The 18,592-nt window shown below is 39.9% G+C and overlaps 1 protein-coding gene across 1 annotated transcript; it reads left to right on the top strand.

Moving 5' to 3' along the window:
* Nucleotides 1–13,077: 13,077 nt before the first annotated feature.
* Nucleotides 13,078–14,007, top strand: LOC128102218 (olfactory receptor 1G1-like). The gene has a single exon (XM_052725793.1). It carries the CDS (start codon nucleotides 13,108–13,110, stop codon nucleotides 14,005–14,007), a length of 900 nt encoding a protein of 299 aa, XP_052581753.1. The 5' UTR covers nucleotides 13,078–13,107.
* The last annotated feature ends 4,585 nt before the right edge of the window (nucleotides 14,008–18,592 follow it).

The following is an 18,592-nucleotide window of genomic DNA, read 5'->3' as shown; positions in this document are numbered from 1 at the left end:
GTGTGGAAATTTCCCAGGATGAGCTTCTTGGAGAAGGCAAATATGCTGATATAAAAAAATAATGTTTATATGATAACCAAACCATAATTGTATGCTGTATGGCAGCCATGAATGCATGGGACAGAATTGAGGAAACAGGAAAGAAAATTGAATCATTTACAAAAGTTATACAAGGACCCAGATAATCCTTCATGGATTTGTTACAAAGGCTGTCTTCAGCAGTAAATAGAATGATACCAAATTCAGGAGCTAGACAGATAATAATTGAATCTTTGGCTTTTGAGAACACAAATGCGGTATGCAAAAGAATAATCAGGCCATTAAAGGCAAGATCAGCACTCTTGGAGGGTTGGATCAGGGACACAATTAGTATTGAGTCTCAAGACCATGATGATATGTGGATAAGAGAGGAGATTTCAAAAGCTTTGAAGAAAAATAATGTAAGATGTTTTGGTTGTGGTAAACAAAGTCATTTGAAAAGACAGTGTAAACAGGGCATTTGTAGAAAGAATATTTCTTTAAGGAACAATGACAACAGAATGCCCCTCCCTTCTGGATTACGCAGAAGGTGTGGTAAGGGTAAACATTGTAGATCAACAACAAATGTTGATCAACAAGGGACAGACAAGGTAATCCTTTGCCTCTGCTCTCAAGAAACTCCCAGAGGGGTCTCATTCAGGCTCCCACAAGAAATTCAGTTCAGACATTTCTTGCCATCATGGAAGAAACCCCTTCTCAGAGCAATTAAATAACCAAATGCCTATTGGAATAAGCCAGGTTGCTCGGGGTGATAGAACAGCTGTAGCAGAGAGAACAGGAAATTCAGGAGAAACCATAAAGTGATTTTTTGGAAATTTTCTATAAATGAACAAAAACTAAAATTAAAAATAAGAATAAATGCTCTTCTCTTGGAAGGTTTATTAGACACAGGTGTGGATGTTACAATAATTGCACTGAATTTTGGTATCAAAAGTGGTCTCTTCAGGAGGTAAATGTTCAGCTGTTAGGGATTGGAACATTATCTCAAATAAAACAGAGCACAAGATGGCTCGAATGTATAGGTCCAGAAGGACATAGAGGAAAATTAAAGCCATATGTGGCTAATATAGCCATGCACTTATGGGGCCATGATCGATTACAGCAATGGAATACTCAGATTAACATTCTTCCAACCTCAGAAACAAACAATAAACTAACACATCTCTGAGAGAAATATTAGGAGGTATTACTATAAAGAGCAGTCATCAGCCACCCAGATTGCACAACAATAGGGCACAACAACTGCTGATCTTCCAAAAAAGACACCAACAGCTCTACCTTTAAAATGGTTAACAGATAGGCCTGTATGGGTTCAGCAATGACCTTTAACAACAGAGAAACTACAGGCTTTAGAAGAGATGGTACAAGAGCAGTTCAATGCTCAGCATATTGAAGAATCAACAAGTCCTTAGAATTATCCTGTATTTGTTATTACAAAGAAATCTGGTAAATGGAAAATGGTAACAGACCTAAGAGAAATTCACAAAGTAATTCAGCCAGTGGGCTCCCTACAATCTGGAATTCCTTTGCCTACTCTGTTACCTAAAGGATGGCCTCTTATAGTTATTGATTTAAGGAACTGTTTCTTTTCAATAACCTTACAAGAAAAAGACAGAGAAAGAATTGCCTTTACAGTGCCTACTTATAATAATTCTCAGCCAATTAAGAGATATCAATGGAGGGTTCTCCCACAGGGAAAGTTAAATATCCCAACCCTGTGCCAATATTTTGTACAACAGCCATTGGAAGTAATACATAAACAACTTCCTAAATCTATAATTTATCATTACATGGATGATATTTTACTAGCTGATTCAAATGCATATACTTTAGAAAGAATGTTAAAAGAAGTAAAGAAAATTTTGCCTTGTTAGGGATTACAAATTGTTCCTGAAAAGATACAAAGAGGAGATTCTATTAACTATTTACAATATAAAATAGGTTTACAAAAAATTAGACCCCAAAAGGTGCAAATTAGGAGAGATTGATTATAGACTCTTAATGACTTTCAAAGATTATTTGGATTTAGTGTTTTCTTTGACTGATGAATCTATTTCTTCTACCGCATCTTCAACACCAGAGATCCGCTGTTCCATCTCTTGCATTCTGTTAGTTATACTTGCATCTGTAGTTCCTGTTTGTTTACTCAGATTTTCCACTTCCAGCATTACCTCAGTTTGTGTCTTCTTTATTGACTCCATTTCAGTTTTGAAATCTTGAACTGTTTCCCTCACTTGTTTAATTGCTTTCTCTTGGCTTTCAAGGGATTTACTGATTTCTTCCCATTTTTTGTTTGACTTTTCCTCAATTTCTTATAACCTAACTGTCATCATAGAGCCTTTGTCCAGTGACAGATGGAGGCAGATACAGAGATTCATGGCCAGGCACCAGGCTGAGCTCCAGGAATCCAATTGATAAGAGAGAGGAGAGATACTGCAGGTGAGGGACATCGAGATCATGATGAAAGGACATGCAGAGATGACTGGCCACACTGGTGGAAGCCCATGAACTGTGGACTGGTGGCTGTGGAGCCCCCATGGGACTGGACTAGGCCCTCTGGATATGGAAAATGGTTGTTTGGCTCAAACTGTTTGAGGGGCACCCAGGCAGGGGAATCAGAATCTGTCCCTGGTCTATGGGTAGGCTTCTGGAATCTGGTACCTGGGGTGTGACACCTTGTACAGCCTTGGTGCAGTGGGAAGGGGCTTGGATCTGCCTAGGCACAGTGTGCTGGGTTTTGCTGACTCCCCATGGAAGACTTCGATTTGGAGGATGTGGGGATGTGGGGTGGCTTGGGAAAGAGAGCTGGGTGGGAGGAGGGAGGAGGGTGATCTCTGGATAGCATGTGGAGTGAGTAGAAAATTTCTTAATAAGAAAAATGGAAAAAAAGAATTAAAAAAAAAACAAAGATTATTTGGAGACATTTCCCATCTATGAACTGTTGTTGAGGTAAAAAATGATGAACTGAGTAATTTGTTTAAAACCTTAGAAGGTGACAAGGACTTAAATAGTCCAAGAGAATTATCAGCTGAAGCTGAGAGAGAATTGGCCTTGGTGGAAAAGAAAGTAAAGGAAGGACACGTGGATCGTGTCAATCCAAAGCTGGATTGTATTTTGGTTATTTTTACACTCTAAGCATTCTCCTACAGGAATTTTAATGCAGAGGGAAGATATTATATTGGAATGGATATTCCTACAAAATAAAAAACTTATGTGTAAAAAATTAAAAACTTATGTGGAAAAGATCTCTGACTTGATTTTAAAAGGAAAATTGAGACTTTGTCAATTGGCATGAATAGACCCAGCAGAAACTGTAGTACCTTTAACTAAGGATGAAATTGACAAATTATGGGCAAAAAAGTGAACCTTGGCAAAGATCTTGTAGTAATTTTTTGGGAGAGATTAACAGCAAATATCCCAAAAGTGATATAATTCAACTTATAGAGAGCTGATTTTGATTCTGCCTCAAATTGTTTGGGAAACACCCATATCTGGAGCCTGTACATTTTTTGCAGATGCAAACAAACAAAGAAAGGCAGGTTACAAGTAGAAAAAAATTAAGTAAAGTGGTTCAAAGTCCTTATAATTCTGTTCAAAAATTGGAATTGTATGCTAATCTGTTGGTATTAATGGATTTTTCAGAACCTCTTAGCATAGTTACAGACTCTCAGTATGGCGAAAGAGTGCTATTATATATTGAGACTGCAGAATTTATCCCTGATGAGTCAGAATTAACTTTATTATTTATTCATTTGCAAGATATAATCAGGAATTAGAAGCATCTTTTATATATAACACACATCTGATCCCATATGGGTCTGCCAGGCCCTCTAGCATAAGGTAATGACAAGATTGATAAACTATCGATAGGAAATGTGCTAGAGGCCTCAGAATTTCATTAAAAATCATATCAATAGTAAAGGTTTAAAAAAGGATTTTTCCATAACCTGGCAACAAGCCCAGGAAATTGTAAGGAAATGTCCTACTTGTTCTTTTTATAATCAGACTCCATTACCAGCAGATGTAACCCAAAGGGTACTCAGAGGAATGAAATCTGGCAGATGGATGTGTTTCACTTTGCAGAATTTGGAAAACTGAAATATGTACACCACACTATTGATACTTATTCAGGATTTCAATGGGCAACTGCTTTGGGTTCTGAAAAAGCTGATTCGGTAATCAGTCATTTGCTAGAAGTTATGGCCATCATGGGTATACCTGCACAAATTAAAACTGACAATGCTCGAGCATATTTCTCTGTTAAAATGAAACAGTCTTTTGCTTATTACAACATAAAGCATATTATAGGTATACTACATAATCCTACAGGCCAAACAGTCATAGAAAGATCAAATTGAACTCTAAAGGATATGCTAAATAAACAGAAAGGGGTAGCAAAAACCCCCAGGAATAAATTATATAATGCTCTATTAACTTTGAATTTTCTCAATGCCAATGAGAAAGGAACAAAAACTGTGGAGAGACATTGGATAATAGAAAAAACTACAGAATTAAATCAGCCTATATACTTTAAAGATGTGATGACCTCAGAATGGAAACCAGGATATGTGTTACAATGGGATGAGGTTTTGCTTTTGTTTCTACAGGAGAAGATAAGCTGTGGATACCATCAAAATTGATAAAGTTCAATTTGAACAAGAGAGACCTCTTAATTAGAAGAGGTGATAGTTCATCACCCAGTTTGACCATTCAGTTTAAACTAAGTTATACCACTAACAAATTCTTTTCATTTAATCAGATATAACTTGCCAGCCACGGATTCCCCTGTCCTCCCTCCTCCCACTCCCCCTCTCCCCAGCCCACCCCCCATTCCCATCTCCTCCAGGGCAAGGACTCCCCTGGGGATTCAGCTCAACCTGGTATATTCAGTCGAGGCAGGTCCAGTCCCCTCCTCCCAGGCTGAGCAAAGTGTCCCTGCATAGGCCCCAGGTTCCAAACAGCCAGATCATGCACTAAAGACAATATTTAAGAACACAACACCCATATTCCCAAGAGGTGGGGCAGGTGATTTTTGGTCTTTCAATGGGTTTCAGGTTTGGGATAGTTGTCATTTTTTAGGAGGGTTGGTTACAAGTTGTTATTAATGGTCAGGAGAGAGGCTAAACAAAGGAGAATAGATTTAAGATTCTTGTTTGAAAAAAAGAAAAGAAAAGAGGATAGATAAGAGGTAGATTATTGAATCTACTCTGAAAAAAAGAGAGATAGAAATGATAGAATAAAGGGTAGATTATTGAATCTACTCTAAAAAAAAAGAAAGGATATAGATATGATATAGATTAAAAGATAGATTCTTGAATCTACTTTTAAAAGACAACTACTAGTTTTAAATACTTTACCTTGGATTGGATTTTTATATATTGTACACAAATTATGTATATTGAGATTGATATTGTTAGAAAATGCTGTATGTGTATTTCTAATCTTGTTCAGAATATTGTACCTATACAGTTCATTTAACAATGTAATGCAATTTGATAATCCTTGAATGTTATTACCAACTATTAGGCTATAGAGAAATGAAAGTTAGTAGTTAAACATTACAATCAAACTTGTAGTCATGTTAAGTATGTTTTCAAGGTCGATCAGAGAAATATTAGATCGGTCATCTTCAGACCTTTCAGAGATCTACAGACTATGGCATTTAAAATGTTTTAGTAACATAGGTTTTTTTCTTTTTTTATGACTATGAGACATGTCTGCTTCTGGCAGCACCAATCTACTTCAGAGAAGATATGGGCATTGAAGAAACTGCATATGGAATTAACTTTCATTGTGGCAAAAGTTAGCCAGTGGGCAACAAAGTGTCCTCAAATTGACTGCTGACAGTATGCTATCCAAAATGGACAAACAGGACACAAAACAAAGGACTGCCGATCCTTGCCAAGACAAGTGTGGTTGCAGCTTTGGCAAAGGATGTCGAGATCATGATGGGAAGATGTGCAGAGATGACCAGCCACACTGGTGGAAGCCCATGAACTGTAAACTAATGACTGTGGAGCCCCCATGGAACTGAACTAGGCCCTCTGGATACGAAAGATGGTTGTTTGGCTCGAACTGTTTGGGGGGCACCCAGGCAGAGGGATCGGGATCCTTCCCTGGTGCATGGGCAGGCTTTTGGGAGTCCGGTGCCTGCGGTGTGACACCTTGGTGCAGTGGGAAGAGGCTTGGACCTGCCTAGGCTCAATGTGCTGGGCTCTGCTGACTCCCCATGGGAGATCTTGATTTGGGGGATATGGGGATGTGGGGCTTTGGCAACAGGTGTCCTCCGAGGCCAGGACAATATGGCACCATCACTGAAGTGGCTTTGCAATCTGGAAAAGGTACAGTGCCCCTTTCTTTGAAGACATCTGAACAAGCAGTGGACCGATGGCTTCTAGTGTGCAGTGGAACAATAGCTGAAACAGTTATTCTTGAAGGAGTAACTAGGCTGATGGAGTCTAACCTCTCAATGGTAGACTGGCATTTAATAAAGGAGATGAAGCCACCCACAAGTTGAGAAGAATGGGCAGCCAAATTCCAAAAACATCAGCAATTTCTGGGAGATGGGAGGAGGGAGGAGATGGGATCTGTAGGTGGCATGTAGAGTGAGTAGAAAATTTCTTAATAAAGAAAAATGAAAAAATAAATAAGTAATAAACAAGAGTATTTTAAGCAGAAAAAAAAAAGACTTGGTCTCACAAAGCAAAAAATAATACTGACAAATTCTGTGGGATCAGGGGCACTGAACTTTAGGGACCATTTCTAAGCTCAGCTTTGGAAGTAGCTCACTGATAGGAATTGACTCCCCATGGAAAAGCTGAACCAAGAAAACTTATTTGCTGATACTAAGAGAGCAAGAATAATTCTAAATAGAAGAAATTGGCACAGTCAGAAGAATAATTTGAACCTGGGATTGTATGAAATTGTTAACATAGTGATGACTGCTGATAAGGACAGGTCTGTAATTCTTCAGTTTATAAATTCTGGTTTACTTTATTTCCTGCATTATAAGACACACTCATCATTGTGAAATTTTTAATGAAAAAGCAGAAAACAATAAAATGATCACAGTCCCCTGTTTGAAAATAACCCCTGTTGTTTTGTATAATTTTTCTTCAGTTTGTTTCTAGTCACTGTTGTATTCTCCTTTGCTGAGAAAACACCATTGGTGTGATCATCAATACTTTTTCACTGAATTCTATAACGTGAGTTCCATTTACATGACCATTATTTCTTCTTGAAAATCTTGGAGAATACATCACAAGATAAGTTCACGTCAATATAACTTTTCACTGATGCCATGAGACCCAGGCTTTCTAGCATTCAGTATTGCAAGTGAGGATGTAATGAATATCAGAAAACAAACAGTGTATACTGTGATCTTTGATGTTTTCAGAAGTAGAATGTCTAAGCAGAACATTTTGGAGCTATATGTCTATTTTAACAAAATCTCACATTGGGATATCTTTTGCCTGCAGCCTCTAAGTCTCCATTGCTCATATTTCCACTTACTTGTAACTATGATACTTTCAGTGGCACCCCTCAGCTTTGACTTTCATTTCTTTTGTTATTAGTGAGGAGAACATCTTTCTGGATCTGATCACCAGTTTCAAAAAAAATCTCTTATTGTATGTTCATGTCATTGACCCATTGTCTCCATGGCAATTTTAAACTGAGCCAGATAGGCTTTTGACATTGATGATATCAGCATATCCTTGTCTTCTTTGTCTTCGTTTCACAGCTAATTCTTTATCTCTCAGTGGTGTCTTATTAACGTATGTTAGTTAGCACATGGAATGTGTCTCATTGTGATACTTGTATGTACATAAGTCTGGGTACTTTCTCATATTCAGTTCTTCTCGCCCACCTTTGTCGCCCACCCTCCTTAGCACAGGTTGGTCCCTCCTAAATAGTTTCCCTTCCACTTGTGTGCGTGAACCTTGGTTCCCCATAGGAGAACAAGCACACAATATTTATTCTCTCCACCTCTTTCCTCTCGCTTGTTCCCTCTTTTCATTTTTTATACATATAAGGTAGTTTTTATGTGTTCATATCAGAGGTTCTTGTTCTTTGTAACTACTTTTCCTGAGATTTCAACTCAAGATTCATGAAAATAATTATGTGTTTTTGATCTCCTGGTGAAATATATTGCTTTGATACATACAACCAGAAATTACTATAGAGTGAAGTCATATGGTTGAAGTGGTCTTCTCTCAACACATCCTTCTTACTTTCTATAAATGATTCAAGTTTTTTCTCTACACAGGGACTTGAAATAGGATTCTGGGATTCTGGCCATGCTCTATTTCATGATCTGGGAACAGTGATATGTGTTTTAGAAAATTTATTACACTCTACATGTACAGCTCTGTCCTTTTTCTAAATACAGCCACACACATTTTTTAAATTGTTTACTCCAGGCACATAAGAATACAGAAAGACTGAAAATAAAGGAGTTGAAAAATAATGTCATAAAAGTATTGACATGCTCAATTATTATCAAATGAGTAGCTTTTAAGGAATTATCACACACATAAACGTTCATATAATGAACTTCCATTTACCAGAAAAACATAATAATTTTATTTTTTAAATTATAAACATAAAAATAGATAAAGGCACTCTTTTTGTTTGTTTGTTTTTTGTTTTGTTTTATTCTTTGTCTTTTAAGACAGGGTTTTTCTGTGTAGCCCTGGCTGTCCTGAAACTTGCTCTGCAGGCCAGGTTGGCCTTGAACTCAGAGATCTGCCTGCCTCTGCCACCCAAGTATTAAGAGTTAAGACATGGGCCACCAGCACCCAGAAGATAAAGGCATTCTTTTTAATGTTTTACATTTATTTGTTGGGGGAGGGTTTGTGCACATGCCAAGTCAGAAAACAACTTGCAGGATTCGATTCTCTCCTTCTATAATGGTGTTCTAGGGATTGAACTCAAGTCATGAGGCTTGACAGTGAGTGCCTTTACCTGTTAAGTCTTCCCACTGGCCCACAAACCCAGACTTATTAAGAGATTTCTAATGTATTGATGGTAATTCATTGAGGGAATAGATTGATCTAAACTCAGTAATTATACATGATATTTTAAAAGTACAATTAGCAACAGACATATACAGGGTATCATACTTAGTACTTGCAGATGAGTGCAAGAATGCAAGGGAAAATGTACTTTGCTCACATACTGAGACATTTAAAAAATAATAAATGTCAATAGGTTTAAATCATAAATATCACATGTAGTCAAGTTAAAAAAAAACCATAACAAAGATGTGACTAGACGGACTGGAGAGATGGCTCCATCAGAAATGTGCTTGCATGAAGATCCAAATTTGGTCCCCCAGAACCCCTGTTATTTAAAAAAAAAAAGTGAGCATAAGAACATATAAACCCAGTGCTGGGGAGGCAGAAACATGAGGATCCCTGAGGCTTGCTGGTCTGCCAGACTGGCTAAAATAGCAAGCAAGCTCCAGGTTCAGTGAGAGAAACTGTCAGAAAAACAACATAGAGGCCAATTGAGGAAAACAGTTGAGTTGACCTTTGGTCTACACACACACACACACACACACACACACACAAACAAATACAACTAGAAATTCCCATATGTTTGGGAGTTGGGAACTCAGTAGGAATAATCTGGGAATAAAAGAAGCAAATATATGATTATTCATTAGAAAATATTTTCAATGGAATAAATACCAATATAAGATTATTTATAAGAAATGTATAACATTACAAAAGTTAGAAATTAAAAACTAGAGCTGTTAAATTATGAGCTAAGCTTCCATCTTAAAACATATAGGAAAAATGGGTAAATTAATCCAAGTAAGATAAAAGAAGAAAAACAAAACATGTAAGAATAAAACATGAAGAAATAGAGTAGAATGTGACAGAAAAGACCAAGAAAGAGAACAGCCAGACATCACGGCTCATGCCTGTAATTCCACAGGAGTTTCTTGTAGAGAAGGAAAGGCAGGACATGATAGAAAAGAGGCATGCTGTTTAATGACAATTTAATGTCTGTTCCCTCACAATTCAGTTTAAATAGCACATGGTTCAATAAGTTAGGATCTCACTGTGAAATCACCAAACCACATACTATCTAAACTGAGTTGTGAGGGAATGGACATTAAAGGATGATTTTATAGACTCTTTTCTGTGTTTTATATGTATGAGCTCAAACCCAGGGCTTTTGCAACATGCTAGACACATTCTCTACTACTGAATCACACCCTCAGAATCCATAAGCTATGTTTGCAACAATAAATAAATAAATAAATAAATAAATAAATAAAACCATATACAGTACCCATCCCTAATAGAGAGGCTACACATTAATTAGTATTATCTCCAATACCCAAGGTCATAGAAAGTAAGAAAGCCCTCTCTTTTGCATGGCTTTTGTGGGTATTTATGATTCCTAATCAATTTCATTATTCACTTGTTAGTTTCTGAAGCATGCATATTTCACACATGAGGACTGGACTCTAATTAGAAATCATGGCTTCCACAACAGGGAAGACCCCACTCAGCGTAAGAAATGATGACATCAACCGTAAGCCCAGGAGAAAAGCAAGCCCAAAGGCCCCATGCGTTCCAGCCCTGGTCACTCTGATTGGAGTTATTAGTGACATGGATGGACTCATGGGACCACAATCCAGAGGAGACAGCTGGTCATTGGACAATTGCCCTATCTGTCTAACTGGCAGGTCTGGGACTGGGCCCCAGGAGACATTGCGTATGGAAATCACCACCTCTTCCTGACTCTTAGGTCTGAGGGTCATTAAAGCCTGAGACTTCAGTCTGCACCACATCTACAAACAAGACAGACACTGTGACTACAGTCATGTTTTCTTGGGGTGACAGTGAGGCCTTGGTGGTAAAGACTGGCCTGAACTCTAGGTAAGACTGGGGAATGGAGCAGGAAAGGGAAACAGATTCTACCTATGATTCATGGAACATGTCTTTATACACACACAGACACAGACTCTATTTTCTTTCTCCTCTTCCTGGCTTCCTTTTTGGCAGTCATTTTCTGGCCCTCTGATCACCATGTGAGGCGCCGAGGATAATATAACACTCTCAGGACCACTTCAGTCTTCAATTTTAATTCATATTAGTAAAAATGCTTGGTATTCATGAGGGTCTTCTTGGTCCAGCACTTTACTGGCTAATAACTGAAGCCTATCCTATTTATTACTGTGTATTATAAGAATATTTTGGCTGTAATGATTAAGTTACTTGACAAGCTGATGTGTACTTTCCATATGCCAAAAATGAATGTTTTTCCATGGATTATTCTGAGATTCACAACTACTCAAAGGCGAAGGGGGGGAATGAAGGATCGTTCCAATAATTCTCACTTAATAGTGACATTATAAACCCAATCTTCTGGCAGTAAAAAGGACACAATAAAAACAAATACCTTATTTTATTAAAATTAGCAATTATTTCAATAATATTTTACTGAGTACTTTCTATGTGCTAGGTTTATTCTAAATAATTTAGTCATTATCAAACTTAATTGTCATAACGTTCTACACTACCATATTATTATCCCACTTAAACAGATTTGTAAAACAAAGTTAGAGAAGTTAAGAGATGTTCTCAACATCTGTACTCAGAGTAAAGAGTGGGGGAATCCTGTCACATTGTGAGAATATTTATTTTAACCGCTGCGCTAAACACACATGACGTTAGCACCAGCCATCACTTAATGTTCTCTCCATTTGCTCCTCCACACCGTGGCGCAGCAATGCTGAACTTTTTCTTTTGGATTACACACAATGATTCATGAAGAAACCTGACGATCCCAGCATATGAGCTTCTCAACAAATGTCTCAGGTAAGATTTTAACTACATTTTATGGGTCACAAAGGCAAACTTCAAAGCATGTGAGGAACAGAACTGGGAAGCATGTTAGCTGATGCTTCCCATTGCATTGTGTCCCAGGCTCCCATCTCACCAGTGACTACTAATCCTGGAATGACTCCCCCCCCCCCCCACAGAAACACAGCTTTTCATAGGTGCTTGTCTCAATAATGACAGCACAATATGGAGAAGTCGTACACGCAGATGAAGAGTGAGTCAGAGAGGAAACTAGCCTACACAGTCAGCCTGAGAATGAGGACAGAGAGGATTCTTTTCTGAACTCTAGAGAATCCTAATCCTAAAGTGGAAAGTATTGATGGTGAAGCTGAGCATGAAGTGGAAATGATGTGTTTTTCAGGTTCACACTGCATTAACTCACTACAGTGGTGATCAGAAGCAAGGGGCTAAAGCATGCCAGCATGTCTATCTCAGCTAGCTTCTCTGTGAAGAAATTATTTTGTTTCTGTCTGCCTTAAAATGCATATAGAGAAAAAAAATGAGAAAGAGAGGGATAGAAGGAGGGTCTGGGGAAGGGAGAAAGAAGGAGAATCTTTTGTACTGTCTATTAAATTTTAGAAATAAATGACCTTAGATGAACTCTGACCTAAGGGACTGAGGCTGAAACTGTATTATTAAGTGTCTTTATAAAGGAGCCAAGATTGAAGAGGTATGAATTCCAGTTCGGGGGCTGGAGTGGTGGCTCAGCAATTCAAAGCACTAGATGTGCTTACAGGGGATCCAATTCAGTTCCCAGCACTCACACAGTAGCTCCAGATCCAGGGTGTCCAATACCCTTTTCTGGCCTCTTTGGGCACCAGGCATACACATGGTACATATACATGCATGTAGGCTGGCAGAAAACTCATACACACATACAGGGGGGCGGTAGATGAGAAAAAATTGCAGTTCAGTCTCATTCAGACTGTCTTCGGGCAGAACTTTCTGTAATACAGTGATGAAGAAGCCAATGACCTCCCTTCTGAATGTTTCATCATAACCAGGCACACTCCTAATAGTCATACGTATTTACACATGAAAAGTTATAAGTACTAGTCATTCTTAGTGGCCTTAGTAAGGAGCAAGGGACTAACAAAGTCTTTGGAATCTGTGACTTTTTAAAAAGACCAGCTTATTTAACCCCTTACTAATTTATCTGCCTTAGAAGGAAACTAGAAACCAAACGGTCATCTCTGACTTCCTGCTTATGGGCTTTTCTGAGCACCCAGAGCAGCAGCCTCTCCTGTTCACACTCTTCTTGGCAATGTACCTGGTCACCCTGTTGGGGAATCTGCTCATCATCCTGGCCATTGGCTCTGATCCACACCTCCACACACCCATGTACTTCTTCCTGGCCAACCTGTCTTTCATCGATACCTGCTGCACCAGCACCATTGTCCCCAAAGTATTGACCAACATCCAAACCCAGCTTCACACCATCTCCCACACTGGGTGCCTTCTGCAGATGTATTTCTTCATGGTGCTGGCCTTGCTGGATGACTTCCTGTTGGCTGTGATGGCCTATGATCGCTATGTGGCCATTTGCCTTCCTCTACACTACACCACTATCATGTGTCCCCAAAGATGCCTGTTTCTGGTTACCACATCCTGGCTCTCCTCCAACCTTCTGGCCTTTTCACTTACACTCCAGATGGTTCATGTCTCCTTCTGTGCCTCCCATTCCATTCCACACTTTTTCTGTGATCTACTCCCACTCCTCAAGCTTGCTTGCTCAGACACCCAGACCTTTCAGCTCATGATGTTTGCTGAAGCTGCCCTCTCAGGTGTGGTCCCTCTCATCTGTGTCCTGGTCTCTTATGCCCACATCATGCACACGATTCTCAGGATCCCCTCTGCTGAAGGAAAGCACAAAGTCTTCTCTACCTGTGGCTCACACCTGACAGTGGTCACTCTGTTCTATGGAACTGTCTTTCTGGTGTATTTCCAGCCATCTTCCTCCTACTCTGCAGACACTGGAATAGTGGCATCCATTGTTTATACAATGGTCACCCCCATGCTCAACCCTTTTATCTACAGCTTGCGGAACAAGGACATGAAGAGAGCTCTGTGGAAACTTGTTGGCTTGGGGAAGCACTGTAATTTGTAAATGGTACTTCAGAGTTAAAGCCCAGGTCTTTTAGTACAATTTTTGAAGGACTCAAATTCAATGCAAAAATGAATGCTCACCATCACAAACAAGTTTAACCAGTGGAGAATGCCTGACATGGTGGGACTCAACTAGGACTAACAAGTCAAGCATAGAGTTATGGCCTAGAGATAAAGAAGGACAAATCCCTAAACGACTTCAAAACGAAAATGACACAAGGCAACTGCAAACAAACAAGGAAGACATTATTCATGGTTATTTAATGCCCTTAGTAATGATGCCATCTGAACCCGAGCTCACTGAATGTCGGGAAGATTTTTCAGTCCTGGGTTGAGAGGAAGAACATGGATGATCTGTGTTTCCTAACTGGCTTTACCAAAAAGAAATGTTTTAATGACAGGATGGGATTTTGCAACTAGAAACAAACATTGTCCATGAAACTTGGGACTCTACCTACCACAGAGCTTAAGAGGTACGTGCCATCATGCTTGACAGTTCATCGTAAGTAGATGACTACCACATCCTTGGGATAGGCATTGCTGGGCTGTGAAAGCATCAAGAGGCTATTTGAGATCCTTTGAAAAGGAGCCAGAAAACAAGTTATAAACACAGGGTGTAAGTTCTGGTCTTTGTTGTTTCAGTTTTCTGAGACAGGATCTTTCTCTCTAACCAAGGTTGCCTGGCACTTACTATGTACCTGAAGCTGGCCTCAAATTTATGATCCTCCTGCTTCAGCCTCTGGAGTGTTGGAATTACAGGTAGATGCCACCACAAGCTGCATCATACAGGTGAGGTGGTTGGAATAAGAATGGTCCTCAGAGACTCATTTAATTGAATGCTTAGTCACCAGGGAGTGGAATTCTTTGATAGGATTAAAAGGATTAGGAAGTATGGCCTTGGAGAAAGTGTGTCTGGGGTGGGCTTTGAGATTTACAAAGCCCAAACCTGGCCCAGTCTCAATCTCTCTCTCTCTTTGTCTCTGTCTCTGTCTCTCTGTCTGTCTGTCTCTGTCTCTGTCTCTCTCTCTCTCTCTCTCTCTCTCTCTCTCTCTCTCTCTCTCTCTCTCCCTGCAGATCAGGATGTAGCTCTCAGTTCCAGTGCCATGCATATCATCATGCTCCCTGCTGTTGTGATAATGGACTAAGTCTCTGAATCTAAACCAGCCCCTAATTAAATGCTTTCCTTTATAAGAGTTGCCTTAGTCATGGTGTCTCTTCACAGCACAGAGCAGTGCCCAGGAGAGAAAGTAACTGCTGTAAGGATTGAGGCCAGGGACCTGGATTCAGGGAAATAGTTTTGTTAAACTAGACTTTTTTTTTTTGGTAAGAAGTAACCACTATCCAAAATATTCAAACCAAAGAGTGGTAACAACCAAAATTGTGATGTCTGGGCATTTAGAATTGAAGCTAACACCCAGTCAGCAGCTCGGTCTATACCTAAGTTGTGACTCAGTAAAAAGAAATGTGGACACAAGGTAAAAGGATCAAATGCTGTAAGCCTCGGAGCCATTTCCAAGTATGTCCTCAGAAGTAGTTCATTCACAGAATTGTTTTGAGAACATATTTTATTACTGAGACTAAGAGAGAAAAAAATTATTCTAGAAATGAAAGTGAGGTACCAATATATAAGAAGCCTGCTCCCGAATCACCCAACTGAGGTCATGTCAAAGGCTCTGACTGTGTGATCATTACTTATCCAGGAAAGACTGAGTTTGCAAAATAATATCTGTGCATCATAGAAAGAGCAGAAAAAGGAAGTAGTCTTGAATGCATTGGCACCAGAGATCACTTCCTAAATATAACACCAATAGCACAGACACTGAGAGAAACAATTAATAAATGGGACCTCTTGAAACTGAGAAGCTTTTGTAGGGCAAAGGACACTGTCAACAAGAAAAAACAACAGCCTACAGAATGGGAAAAGATCTTCACCAACCCCACATCTGACAGAGGGCTGATATCCAGAATATATAAAGAACTCAAGAAATTAGACATCAAGATGCCCAACAGTCCAATTAAAAAATGGGCTATAGAGCTAAACAGAGAATTCTCAACAGAAGAAGCTCAAATGACTGAAAGACATTTAAGGAATTGCTCAACATCCTTAATCATCAGGGAAATGCAAATCAAAATGACTCTGAGATACCATCTTACACATCAGAATTGATAAGATCAAAAACACTGAAGACAGCTTATGTTGGAGAGGATGTGGAGCAAGGGGAACACTCCTCCACTATTGGTGGGAATGCAAACTTGTACAACCACTTTAGAAATCAATACGGCACTTTCTTAGAAAATTGGGAATCAACCTCCCTCAAGACCCAGCTATACCACTCTTGGGCATATACCCAAGGAATGCTCAATCATACCACAAGGGCACATACTCAACTGTGTTCAAAGTAGCATTGTTTGTAATAGCCAGAACCTGGAAACAACCTAGATGCCCTTCAACTGAAGAATGGATAAACAAAATGTGAAACATATACACAATGGAGTACTACTCAGCAGAGAAAAACAACGACATCATGAGGTTTGCAGGCAAATTGATGAAAATAGAAAAAAATCATCCTGAGTGAGGTAACCCAGACTCAGAAAGACAAGCATGGTATGTACTCACTCATAGGTGGATACTAGATGTAAAGCAAAGGATAACCAGACTGCAACTCACAACTCCAGAGAGGCTACCTAGTAAAGAGGACCCTAAGACAGACACAGGGATCACCCAATGACAGAGAAATTGATGATGAGATCTACATGAGCAAACTGAGGGTTGGGAGGGTGGATAATGGAGGGCAAGGGTCAGGGGGAAGAGAGCTTAGGGAAGAGGGAGGTCCCAGCTGGATCAGGAGCAGTATGAGAGAATGGAGAGGGAGATACCATGATGAATGAAGACTCCAGAGGAATAGGAAGAAGCAGAGTGCTAGAGAGGTCCCCAGAAATCCACAAAGATACCTCCACTTTAGACTACTGGCAATGGTTGAGAGAGTGCCTGAGCTGACCTGCACTTTTGATCAAATGGCCGAACACCCTGGTTGTCATGATAGAACTTTCATCCAGTGTCTGATGGAAGCAGATGCAGAGATCCAAGGCCAAACCCCAGGTGGAGATCCAGGAGTCCAATCGACGAGAGAGAGGAGGGATTATATGAGCAAGAGATGTTGAGACCATGGTTGGAAGAAGCACAGGGACAAATAGCCAAACTAATGGAAGCACATGAATTGTGAACCAATGGCAGAGGAACCCCCATGGAACTGGAGCAGGCCCTCTGGATAAGTGAGACAGTTGATTAGCTTGAACTATTTAGGAGGCCCCCAGGCAGTGGAGCCAGGACCTGTCCTTGGTGCATGGGCTGACTTTTTGGAGCCTGGGGCCTATGCTGGGACACTTTGCTCAGACTTGGTATAAGGAGGAGGGGACTGGACCTGCCTTGGCTGAGTCTACCAGGCTGGGCTGACTCCCCAAGGGAGACCTTGCCTTGGAGGAGGTGGGATTGGGGGGTGGATTGAGGGAGGGGGGGTGGGAGGAGGGAGGACAGGGGAATCCATGGCTGATATGTGAAATTAAGTTAATTATAAAATAAAAATACTATAAAAAAAAGAAAGAGCAGAAAAAAGTGCTCACCCATCACTCCTCCATTTAAGAAAACCACTGTTTATATTGTTATTCTGTCCTTTTTTTCTAGTTGTTTTTGCTTTGCTTTGATGAGGAATATGCTGTAAAAACAAGTCCCCATCTGCTTTCCCACTGACATTGGATCTGGATCTAGCAAATATTAAGAAGATATTATGGAATATGACTGATACTTTCTCAAAAAAACCTTTAAGGCATTAATCTTATCTTGAAAGGAAGGTAAAGCATCAGGGAAAAAAGTGAATGGTAAAGTGACTGCTGGGTAGCTCTCAAGACTGGTCATGAGCCTCATTTCTAAAGCTATCTGGGTTCTAGAAGAAGAAAGCTCATTTAAGCAGAATCGTAGTGTAAAGGTCTAGACTTGACTTTATAGACTCCATCTTAGGGAAAGGGCCACCATCTCAGACCATCTGCTGTACTCAGTTCCAGGAGGGACCTCAGGAATGTGCCATGACAACTCGAACAGATACAGAGCAGTATCCTCCTGCAGACATTCTGTCTGCGGTTTATGGCCCTTGAAGATATCTAGATAATCCTGGTGAGCAATCCACATAATCCTCTTCAGCAGGTTGTGGTTCCCTGCCAAAAGTCTAACCTAATAGTTTCAAATGTGGTTTTGTGCCCAAAGTCTAGACCAATAGTTTCAAAAAATCACCTTGCCCCATATCCCTTCTACCCAGTCCCAAGTTGCCAATTCCCAGCTTGTGGTTTTTCCCTAAAAAAACTCATGGCCACTGCCACATTTCCTTCCATATGCCATGCAATGGCCCAGGTTGAACCTGAGTAAAAGGACCTTTATGTGCTTGCATCAGAAACTGGCTCCTTGGTGGTCTCTGGGAGTTTGGAGAAATGGGTACAACAGTAGCAGGTGGGATCCTCTGGAAAGAAAGATGCCTTCCACTGAAGGAGGGCCCTTGGGGGGTTGGCAGAGGAGCACCAGTCCCTCTTAGAAGAAT

This window comes from Peromyscus californicus, unplaced genomic scaffold, assembly GCF_007827085.1.
Source record: "Peromyscus californicus insignis strain IS unplaced genomic scaffold, ASM782708v3 Scaffold_7__1_contigs__length_154581171, whole genome shotgun sequence".
Lineage (NCBI taxonomy): Eukaryota > Metazoa > Chordata > Mammalia > Rodentia > Cricetidae > Peromyscus > Peromyscus californicus.
Note: the sequence above shows the minus strand (reverse complement) of the source record. Positions and strands in the feature narration are given on the sequence as shown.